This window comes from Sycon ciliatum, chromosome 12 (assembly GCF_964019385.1).
Source record: "Sycon ciliatum chromosome 12, ocSycCili1.1, whole genome shotgun sequence".
Taxonomy (NCBI): Eukaryota; Metazoa; Porifera; class Calcarea; order Leucosolenida; family Sycettidae; genus Sycon; species Sycon ciliatum.
The window spans coordinates 20238923-20250407 of record NC_088654.1 but is presented as its reverse complement, the minus strand read 5'-3'; the positions used below and the strand labels follow the sequence as shown (position 1 = coordinate 20250407).

At 51.1% G+C, this 11485-nt stretch overlaps 2 protein-coding genes across 2 annotated transcripts in view; one reads left to right on the top strand and one right to left on the bottom strand.

The window, feature by feature from the left end:
- Positions 1-2816: 2816 nt before the first annotated feature.
- LOC135828434 (probable basic-leucine zipper transcription factor Q) lies at positions 2817-7044 on the bottom strand. The gene is made up of 3 exons (XM_065340884.1): positions 5248-7044; positions 3996-4378; positions 2817-3014 (listed from the first exon to the last, which is right to left on the bottom strand). Exons 1-3 carry the CDS (start codon positions 6695-6697, stop codon positions 2832-2834), a joined length of 2016 nt encoding a protein of 671 aa, XP_065196956.1. The 5' UTR covers positions 6698-7044; the 3' UTR covers positions 2817-2831.
- A 384-nt stretch (positions 7045-7428) lies between these two features.
- The window catches only part of LOC135828336 (uncharacterized), an 11278-nt gene continuing 7221 nt past the window's right edge, over positions 7429-11485 (top strand). Inside the window, exons 1-3 of the mRNA XM_065340782.1 lie at positions 7429-7600; positions 7705-7834; positions 10875-11065. Of these exons, the coding sequence (XP_065196854.1) occupies positions 7549-7600; positions 7705-7834; positions 10875-11065 (373 nt within the window). The 5' untranslated portion in view covers positions 7429-7548. The remainder of the gene's footprint in view (positions 7601-7704; positions 7835-10874; positions 11066-11485) is intronic.

The following is an 11485-nucleotide window of genomic DNA, read 5'->3' as shown; positions in this document are numbered from 1 at the left end:
CGTCCCGCCATGGACCAGGCGCACAGTGACGAGGTGCGTACAAACCTGTCGGAGGAAATGGGTGCTGCACTGTTTCGTACAGAGCGGCAGAGCACCAACGACGACCGGTCTCTTGAAAGCACCCATTCGGACGATTCGGTCCAGGAACATGTTTTACGGATGACATCATCATGACACCATGCACACGTTAATGTCAGGAAAAAAACTTCTGATTATCCGGATATTCTATTTATCCAAACATGCACCCACAACACAATATGTATGTCAAAAAGCTCTCATGGTCACGCAGAGGTGCGCTATTGACCTTAGACACAGATTTCACGGATACTGAACTGACCAGCACAGCCTGCTCATGCAAACTGAACTGACCAGTGCAGTGTATAGTGAATTCTGAATTACACTTTGCTAACTTCGAATTATCAGCACAAATCCCACACATTTTCTATGGAATTGGAATCCGTGGGACTTCTAATGAACCGGACACGTCCAGTTCGAGGTTCAAATTATCAGAATTTGTTTATGTGGGAATCGTAATGATAGAAACCGGGCCTGGAAAAAGTTCTAATTACGCGGTATGTTCGAGTAAGCCATATTCGAATTATCAGGATTCCACCTGTACTCAGATTGAAGGTGACCAAATGCCCCTGGATAAGCCCATTGCGTAATGGCGTAATTAGCACCATAAACACCCCACATAGCCACCCGGGCATGGTCGTCTGGGAACAGTGCATTGCTGATCCCAGCATACTCACATGCATTACTCACCCATTACTCATACCGTCCATACGTTTGGCAATGCACAATGGGCTTATTGCTGAGAAGCAGCTTCCTGGTCTTGCTGCCAGTTCAACTAATAGAGTGGTTTCACATTTTTTGTTTTTTGTTTATTTCAAAAATGGAGGCGGGAGGCCAAAACCGAGCTGCGATCTCTGCTGCATTTACCTTCAAACTTGAAGATGACTGGCCAAGCCAGCACATGTTCTACATAGAGAATCTGATGAGTAGCGGAATTACGGTCTCTGACATCCGGCAAATCAACCTCCACGGCCGTCGTGGATTTTGCTCAGTAACTGTTTCAAGCCTGGTGTTTCGGGATCGTGTGCTTTCCAAAGGCATCTCTGTTGCTGGTAAACCCGTTCAATTAACTATCAGTGGCGCTGACGTTGTCAGCGTGCATGTATTTGGATGCCCCCATTCCCTGTCGGATAGTGCTGTTGTTGCCTCATTCCTGAAATTTGGCTCAGTGATGGGGGTCCCTTGGCGAGGAAAATTTCGGGTTGAGAATTTCGAAACTGAAACGGGCACCAAGCACGTCACTATTGTGCTGCGTACAGTCGTACCTTCGTGTGTAGCAGTCGGCCAGCTGAAGCTGTGTACATGGCACAAAGGACAGGCTAAAACGTGCTGGCAGTGCAACAAGTCAAGCCACGAGGCAAGGAAGTGCCCCGTACTGAGTACGAAGGGAAAGAAACGTGGCTGGGAGAAAACTGCCAGTCCGGAAATTGGCCTCAGCAACGACACGCAGCAGCAAGTGGCGTCTGCGGACATTACCGCTGGCACAGACGCACAACAGCAGCAGCAGCACAGCGACAAGCAGCAACCAAGGGTTTCTAAGATACCTGTACGGTGAGCAGCTTATTCTGCACCAGTCGCCACGCCAACAACCCTGCCAGCAGAACCAAAGGCCACGCATGGAGTGCTGGCATCTCCGCTCTCTCGCGGGAAGGGGTGTCACCCATCACCTGATGACGAAGGGTTTACTTTATCCGTGCATCCGGCAAGCATACGTTCAGCGCAAGAGTCCTGGCGTTAGACCCTCTGGCGTTAGACCCTCAAATCGCATGGGCAAATGAGGCATCTGAAAAAGAGATGCACCGCCTTGCGCAACGTGTGAGGAGACGGCGAGGAAGCCAATAACCGGTAAGGAATGGCTTCTGCTCATTCATGATTGTTCTTTCTCTTACTACTTATTACTTTTCACTGCTATAGCGTCTTTAAATCCACACGCTCAAGTATTCTCCCCAAGAGCTGCCAACATCAGTTTTCCGGTGAGCACCCAGGATGCCCGAACTCTTAATATGTACCTTTGAACGTTTGCGGTACTCCACAGTACCAGTCGCGTGCTGTCTACCGCCTCCCCTGTGTTTCGTTCTAACGGTATTCATTGCCTGAGCGTTCTTTGCTTTGTACTACACCCTGCTATCGTGTTAGGCTATGTTCTACAAGAATGTATTTGTTTCCATTCGCTTCCATGCAATTGGGCGACAGCGCCCGTTTGGTTCTGCAAATTCAAATCAAAACGTACCTACTGTATAACCGGAAAGTCTAACGTTTTAACGATCATTTTTTTCGTTATTCGAAGAAACGTTATCGCTAGATGTCTGTGTAAAGATGCGCATACAGAGATGGGTGACCAGGTAGCCATCGTTAAACGTTCTGCACACTGTCGTGCCAAAAATACAACAAAAAAAAATGGTTGTTAAACTTTCCGGTTTTACAGTACCTATCTACATCAGCTGTCACATGACCATACGGGACAGCCATGTTGGTTCCAAGTTCCACCTCCACACAAACCCTGCCTGCACCTATGGGTCACATGATGTCGGTGGCCATGTTGGTTTCACTGTCCACATGACATACTCACTTTCTGCACAAATTTAGTCACATGACAAACTGATGTGAACACCACTCTACTACCGATGTCAGGGCTAGGCTTCTATCCACATCAGGCTTCTATCCAAACTAGGTATTTCTATGTGTGTCAACACTAAACCCAGGCTTGTGTGCCGACAGTGTATCTTGAAAGTCAGGCTGGTATTCAAAACAGGCTTCTATACGAGATAGGCTTTAATACAAGACACTATGGTGCTTACCCGTTCAATGTTGCCCCAGAATCCGCGCACGTCCTTGGCCATGCCGCTGGCTATGCGCCGCAGCTTGGCCTGGCTCTCCTTGCGAATGCGCTGCTGCCGGGTGGCCTTCTCGTTGTGGTGGCGCAGCACTGCCTTGGACAGCTGCAGAACAGAGCACAGGGAATGAGCCCATTTGCACAATGACATGATTTGTACCATAAACACCCCCCACACAGCCACCCGGGCATGGTCGTCTGGGGGTGTTGAACAGTGCATTGCTGATCCCAGCGTACTCACATGCATTACTCATACCTTCCATATTTGGCAATGCACAATGGGCGTTCGGGGGACACAGTGTGCGTAGCGCCTCTCTACAGTAATAACTGCTGTTGAAAAGTAAAATCCAACACTCGCCGCAGAGGACAGTGCCACGACTGAAGTCCCATGGTGTAATACAGTCAGACCTCGCATAAACGCACACATCTGTTTTCCACAAAAAATTCCGGATAGGCGAGGGAACCAGATAACCGAACACCGTTTATGTTGGATGCATCACGCATGCTGTAAATATGTAACCAGCTATTTTCTTCCGGATGGCGAGGGATCCGGATAAAAGAAAACCGGATAAGCGAGGTCTGACTGTACACTGTTCAGAACTTGTACAACAAAGCCGTATGCATTCCACACAGCATGCCTTCACAGCAGTTAAGCAAGCCTGCACCTTTAGTCCTTTACAGTGCGCACCGTTTGCCATTTACAACATAATCGAGTCTGAACGAACGAAACAAGACCTTGACAATTCACTCGGATTACAAATATTCCGTGCCCCTACACTGCCAGTTAGTCCAGGCACAACTAACAACTAGCACCCCACCTCCACTACAAAAGAAAAGATGAAAAAAATAGAACATTGGGTTCCACCAGAAAAAAAATAAAAAATTCACGGTTCGCTTGAGACTGAGTTAGACTGAGTTTTCAGCATCCATGGGAACGCCGCCACCCTGCAAAGATCTAAGGTGCAGATACATCTCCTAAAGCGGTGGGAGGTGAGTAGATCAGCCCACAAGGAAAGTGGTCGAAGACCGAAAATCCCATTCACTGCACCCATGCAAAACAGAAAGGAAACAAACAGGAATATATTACCTTTCGTGCCCAAGAGGATCGGATGCGTCTCTCCTTCATGAAATCGCCGGCGAGCCATTCCATCTCCTCCAGCAGGAAATCCCAGTGGGACTTCGGCCTCGCGGGCTCGTCGACGGGACTGGTGCGCATGGCCGACCAGAGGCCGTCCTTCTGCAGCGCCTCCATGCGCACTCGCACGTCGGCCTCGTGCTTGGCCTGCTCGGCAATCTCCTGCGAGCCGTGCGTCATCGTCATCTCCATGTTCTCCACCCACTTGTGCTGGCTGCGCATGCCGGTGCTGGTGCTGCTGCTGGTGGTGCTACTGGTGCTGCTGATGGTGCTGCTGGTGACCTGCTGCTCCAGTGGTGGCGACACTGGACCACCATGACTGCTGCTGGTGCTGCCTGTGCAGTAACGAAACGAATGCAAGGAGAAAAGAGAGCGGGAGGGGGTGCGGAAAATGAACAGCGGCACGAACAGGCGTGCGTGTGTGTGCGTGTGTGCGCGTGCGCATGTGTGCATGCGTGCCGGTTCACTTACATGTGTCACTGGATACATACTGTATAAGCAGAAAATTTCGTCGGTCAATAATTTCGTCCAACTCCAAAGAAAGGGGGTTCGTCCGGTTGTAAATTTCGTCCATGGATCATAAGAGTGTATTGAAAAGCTGGACAAATCAATATTAGTCCGGCATTTAATTTAGTCCAACAGCTCGTTGGACGAAAAAGACGAAGTTAAAGACGAAGTTAAATTCCAGACGAATATTTCTGCTTGTACAGTATATGTACAATACTGCACAATTACTACAGTGAAAAAGGAAAAGGACAAAATGTTACGAGTTATGACTAACTGTCCACCAACGTAACCAGATCGTACACAGTCAGCAACATTTTGTCCTTCTCCTTTCTCACCATAATTTAATTGGCTCGCCATCCGAGTTCAACTGCTACAGTGCTGCTCATAATTATTTCTTTGACGCGAGACGATTGGCGTTCACCGAGCTGCTCTCAATCCCACTACGATCAGTAGTCGGACAGCTCTGCGGGAAACATTGACAAATTACTACTGCCATTCCGTGGATTCGCAGGTCAGCTCAACACAATAATGTGTTGCAGAATAATCTCATACCGATTGTGTCAATGCATGTTGTACGCGACCTGTCACATATTATTATTTATCATCTTCTACACTGTGCGCGGTACCGCTCTACACAATAAAGCAAAGTCTTGGTTATCAGGAGATAACCGTGGCATGCCATCTCGTAGTTAGTTACCTGTGTGCGTTGGAGAGGAAACCAGACTCGTGGCGCCCGACTGCGGTGACTTTGGTGAGGCCAGCGGAGAGCGCACGCGTGAGCCGCTACGCGAGCCGCTGCTCTCACGGTCCTTGCGCGACCTGGCCACAGGGCCAGTGTAGGCGTGTATGCGTGGGCGAGAGTCGGGCGCACGGCCACGGGACACTTTCGGCGGCGGCGGCTGCGGCGCTGGTGGCTGGGGTGCTGCTGCTGCTGCAGCCATCGGCGCCACAGTCGGCGTGGTCGTCGCCGTCGCTTGCGATGTGCTCGTTACCGTCGGGGTGCGAGAGGCGCCGGCAGTGCTGCTGTGAGCGGCTGTGGAGCTGGATGGCGTGGGCTGGCCCTGCGTCCGCACCGGGTCGGGCGGCAGATTGTACTCAAACGATTCGTTCTCGATGGGATTCAGATCCAGAAACGTGTCTCGATACGGGTTCTTGCGCTTACGCCAAAGATGGTAGTCGACCATTTCACCGCCAGCATCCAAGAACAACAGCTCTAGCAAGCACTTCTGATAGCGCTCATCTGTGATCGCCAGCTTCACTTCTCTATCCTCGATCAGCTCACCAAGCTGCTGGGCCATCTTTGGTGACACGGCCCGGGTCATGTCATTGCCAGGTGACGCCACTAGCTCGGCGCCGAGACTGAACTGTCGAATCTCCTCGCATTCCCGTGAAGAAGCACTAGGGGTGGCAGCCGTGTGCCTAGCAACAGGGCGAGTAGCAATCCCAGTACCCACCGACGCTGATGCGGAGCGTGACGATGTTGTTGGTGCTTGCCCTGCTGCTGCTGCTGGTGAACTATCCTTTCCTTGCTGTTGTTGTTGCCGGGGAGCATGGTGTGCTGCTGCTGCCACCGCCGATATGGACTGCTGCTGCTGCTGGAGCTGCTGCTGCTGATGGATCTGGTGCTGGAGCTGCTGCTGGTGCTGCTGCTGGTGCTGCTTCTGATGCTGGAGCTGCTGCTGATGCTGGAGCTGCTGCTGATGCTGGAGCTGCTGATGCTGGAGCTGCTGCTGATGCTGGAGCTGCTGTGGCGGCGGCTGCTGCTGCTGATGGATCTGCTGTTGGTGCTGTTGGAAAGCATGTTGTGCTATTGCTGTTGTTGACGGCCGGTGCAGTTGCTGTTGGGGAGCACGTTGCATTGCTGCTGCTATGGACTGATATTGCTGGTGATGCTGGTGAGCATCGTCTGCTCCTGCTGTGGACTGCTGCTGCTGCTGTTGGGGAGCATGCTGTGCTGCTGCTGCCACTACTGCTCCTACGGACTGCTGCTGCTGTTGTTGCTCAGATGTCTGTATCAATGGCTCCTGTGACTGTTTTTCAATTGCACAATTCAAATCAGCAGGCTGCGACGACAAATTGGCATCACACCTCTCCAACACAGCCGTTTCCATTGCGACAGGACCGCTCCGGGCATGTTCAATACTCATCGCCTTATATCCAACACATCATGTCCGATTAACAACCTCATTCCATTCGGAATGCAACGGAAATACACGGTGTATTCAACGCTCCTCTCAAAGGTAAATTCTTTTTTTTTGGAAACGTTTGTATGAGAACAAAAGCTTTTCAAACAGCTACGAACGTGGCACGACGAACACTTTCCGCTCCTGCCACAAGATTCCAGCTGAATTCCAGGCCAATACAGAACTGCAGACGGTTCTATCCTGGAATTTGCGATGTGTCTGACGTTGGTAACATTCAAACTTACTATGAACATTCCACCTTCAATAATACTTTTCAGCCCTCCAATTATTTTTTCTCAGCTTTGTTTTGGTTTGAGTTTTCTTGTGTGCTGGATCAACTACACTAGAACTAGTGCAGTAGTGGTATAGCGCAGTGCAGCTGTATCGCGTGCAGCGTGTGTGTGGGTCGCTCACGCTCAGCAGATCAGCTGGATGCCTCGCATGTTGACGCACAAAACCTCAACACACACATGCCGCGGTTCTGCACACAGGCGCGTAGACCAGTGTAGACTCTACTCTATTTTTGTACACACGGCTCATACGTGATCCAGCGATATCATGTTATCTCATGTAACTATGCCAACTAGAAATGGCGTTCAGAGCCCGGGCCCGCGTACCGCGTACCAGTTCAGAGTTCATCGCAAAAAATCTCAAAGAATGAACACAGCAGATCGCGATAATGCGCGGTGTGCAATAAAGAGAAAAAGAAATAATTGAAAAATTAACTCTGAACTGAAGTTGGCTTGAATTATTTCAGCTTTCAATCTGCTAGATGTTGAGAGGGACTATCTACTGAAGCTGATTTTCTATCCACAATGGCGTGTCCTTTGCGTGCGGCTGCCAGGTCATTTGCTCTACCTTTCCAAGGTAAAAACAAACAAAGAATGATAGAAGTTCGTCAAACTTCAGTGCTGGCATAATAATATTTGCTGAAATCCAAACGATCGGTGTAATTACTGTGTGCTATATAGGATGTAGCTCATTGTCGGTGCTGCCCCGCCGGCTATGCAGCTCCGCCGTGGAGGAGACCGTTACACCTGAGATTGTAGATGTGCGTGATGTCACCACCTCTCCAGCAGGTGGTCTGAACGTGCCAACAGGGTAAGAAATGCAAGTAATACGACCCACACATGTACATGTACTACTAGTAGACAGACAATAAACACGTTCGCCCATCCACAGGACCAGCCTCCCACCGTATTCCTATGGCTCTGTAACGCGTGTATACCACACAACACGCATGCAACATTATCACCGTATAACGATATTTCTTCTTCTGATGTAAATATCGTTATACATGTAGGTCGGCTGTAATTTGTATTCGGAAGAGAGAGAGAGAGAGAGAGAGAGAGAGAGAGAGAGAGAGTGTGTGTGTGTGTGTGTGTGTGTGTGTGTGTGTGAGTGGTATGTACGGTATGCGGACGGGATTTTGCACGGAAAGGAGACATGGCTCGGCATAAGTGTCTGGAGGAGCGTGCGCGGCCTGTGTCTGAGCAGCGGGGCGCCAGTCAGTGCGGGCGGTGTGGACGGTGGCTGAGAAGCCACGGTGGCTTGGTCCGGCATGTGTGTGCCTCAACGGTGGATGCCGCAGTGCCACCTGGAACTACCGGAGCGTCGGCGCCGGCGGAGGGATGTTGTGCCGCGCATTGTGACAGGTGTGGTCGCTGCTTTCGCGGTGTCCGGGGACGGGGAAGGCATCGCTGTTCAAGGGTGGCTCATAGACCAACAGCAGAGGAGCGCTCAGCCTTCCAGCACGTGTGCATATGCGGCAAGCGGATGCGACTACCCGTGCACCTGGAGCGTCATCGAGCGTCGTGTCCTCTCTCTCTCTCTTCTCAAGTTTCCCAGTGATGGGATCACGTGACCCTTTTGCGGCAGTGACTCTACAGGACAGGACAGGTGTGTGTGAGTGTGTGTGTGTGTGTGTGTGTGTGTGTGTGTGTGTGTGCTCATCACCAATGAGCAGCTCCGAGAGATGTGGGGTGATCCATCGCTATTGTCCTCCCGGCTTCAGAAGCGGAGGCTTGAATGGCTTGGCCATGTGGCCCGCATGTCGGATGTTCGTGTGCCCAAGCAGCTGTTGTTTGGCTTCCTACCGTCGCCTCGGCCTGCGTGTGGTCCCCGTCGTCGCTGGAGGGATGTGATTTCGGCTGATCTTCGGCACATCGGCATTGAACATCTGGCTTGGTATGGGATTGCTCAGGATCGGTCTGCCTGGCGGGTGTCTGTCGTTGGGCCGAGCCTCGGCGGTCCTTCCCATGACCAATCTCAACGGGTGGACTGTCTTATCTGCCACCGTTCTTTTCGTCGGCCAGGTGACAAAGCAAGACACAAGTGTAGCGCAGAGCGAAGTCTCCCCATCCAGGAGCAGCGTGGTGCTGTGCAGTGTGGTACATGCAGGAGGTGGTTTCACTCTCGTGGTGGCTTGCGTGTACATCATTGTTTGCCCCTGGAACCATCGGAAGCGTCCGCGCCGGCATCACCTATTCCGCTCAACGTCCCAGCTTCTCTCTTGTGTGTGACATGCAATCGGCAATTCAAGTCAGTGCCTGGTTTCAGACGTCACAAGTGCGACCGTGGCCATCGAGCAACCAAGTCTGATAGAGCGTCGTATGGTGTTCGCAGTTCTCGCTGCAACCGCCAGTTCCGTCGACAGAGTGACCTGAGTCGTCATCTCCGTTTCTGCTCCTGACAATGACTCTGGCTTCTTTCGGAGTGGTGTGGCCCTTGTGGCAACCAAGCTACAGTAGTAGTAGTAGTAGTAGTAGTGTGTGTGTGTGTGTGTGTATATATGTGTGTGCATGCGTGTGTGTAGTAGTAGTAGTAGTAGTAGTAGTAGTAACAACAGTATAACTAGTGGTGTGCACGGGTAGTCGAGTACCCGTGCTACCCATGAGGACCTCGGGTAGACGGGTACAGAATAGTACCCGAAAACCCGAAGTCGCAGATGACATCATGTAGACCTACAGTGCACGTGTACGTAATTCATGTAATACTCCGCATGTCTACCCAGTGTGTAAGGGAAGGGGTGCATTGTGGTGTTACCATGGAAACAGTACCCGATCGGGTACCCGTGCTACCCGTGGAAACTACCCGAATCCGATACCAGGAGAAAATGCTAGCAAGTCTTACCATGAACCCGTCATCACGTACTTGTGCGGTTCTTTTTGGAGACCTCTGTATGTGTGTACGGGGGGGGGGGGGGGGGGGGGGTGCGAGAGGCTGCTATAAGTATATCTAGTGTGCTCGTAAACTGTAAGTTCTGGCCTGGCAGAGCGCGTTCCAACCAGTTGATGGGATGCAGGTATCTCGTACCCAGAAGCCAGTGTCTTTGGATCATGTACTCTGTACCTTTGATGACGACATGTCAGAGTTTTATCGGTCGCAGTCTGGTACTCAGCACTCCTATGTGTGTATGAGTGTGTGTGTGTGTGTGTGTGTGTGTGTGTGTATGAGTGTGTAGCTAGCATCGCCTTTGGCGATGGGCTTTCCAAAGGTCCAAAGGTATGAGTGTGTGTGTGCGTGTGTGTGTGTGTGTGTGTGTGTGTGTGTGTGTGTGTGTGTGTGTGTGTGTGTGTGTGTGTGTGTGTGTGTGTGTAACTCCAATTTCACTTCAAGGGACCAGTGCATCTAGTGTCTGCTTCTATCAAAGCACGTGTTGTCTATACTGGTTACCCCAGCAAGTGTAGGGTGTGCATAGGTAACTGTCTTGGCCGTTTTATGCCAATGTACTCCGTGTGGTGTAGACCAGATGTGCATCGGTGATCGATTCACATGGCTTCGCAGGTTGTGTGGATTGGACAGTTATCTGGCGCTAGTCTTGATCTGTCTCATTCACACCTTGTCCGCTATCAATGCCATAAGAGAAAATCTGTGGGTGCACATCCGGTGCATTTGCAGATTTGCATGCTTCTGTTGCGGCGGGCGTATACATGGTACATGGTACATGGTGTGTGTGGGTGTGTGTGTGTGTGTGTGTGTGTGTGTATGTGTGTGTGTGTGTGTGGTGTGTGTGGTGTGTGTGCGTGTGTGCGTGTGTGTGTGGTGGGTGTATGGGTGTGTGTGGGTGTGTATGTGGGTGTATTGGCATCTGTGTTGTCTCGGGCGTGTATTGGCAATATCTGAACACTGCTCGTTGCAGGGAGCAGTTCACCAAGCAGATCCAGCCTGCACTGCAGGAGCTGCAGATTCCGGAAGAGCACAGCACGAAGCTGCGCCGAGCGCTGACAGACCGCACCTTCAATGAGGCTATCTTCCTTTCGCGGCGCAAGGCCGGCAATCGCAAAGAGGTTCTGGAGGCTGACTTGCACAACGTTCGCTATGCTACTCTCGGTGAGTTTTCACAAGAATCAAATAACAGTGTGTGCCCGGCGGCAGTTTAGCTCAGCTTCAATTCCCTAGCGCTACTGTGCAGGTTTTGTTATGAATAACTTATGATATATAAAACCACTGGAGTAGGGATGTCAGCGAACGCACTGCGCAGGCCTCTGCGCATGCATTGCATCATCGATTTTTTGAACGTGATCGCGGCCGACAGAGAAAACATGGCCGCGGTCTGTTTGCACCGCTGGGAGTCGTAAAATTACTGTTCTTCTGTCCCCGCGACCATTCAAATCATACGCGAGACGAAGGACCCACGTACTCACCACGTTCTCCCCGGTCGATTTCTCTGAAAGTTTGCACATCGTGAAACACCGGTATGAGAGGTGTTCAGGCCAAATTGCAAGAGATTTCCCTGGTTGGATCGTTCCA

Coding starts and splice junctions, on each gene's coding strand:
- LOC135828434 (XM_065340884.1), bottom strand. CDS start 6,697: ATGAGTATTGAACATGCCCGGAGCGGTCCTGTCGCAATGGAAACGGCT. Junction 4,379..5,247: donor TTCCTCTCCAACGCACACAG/GTAACTAACTAC, acceptor GTTACTGCACAG/GCAGCACCAGCAGCAGTCAT. Junction 3,015..3,995: donor GATCCTCTTGGGCACGAAAG/GTAATATATTCC, acceptor TCTGTTCTGCAG/CTGTCCAAGGCAGTGCTGCG.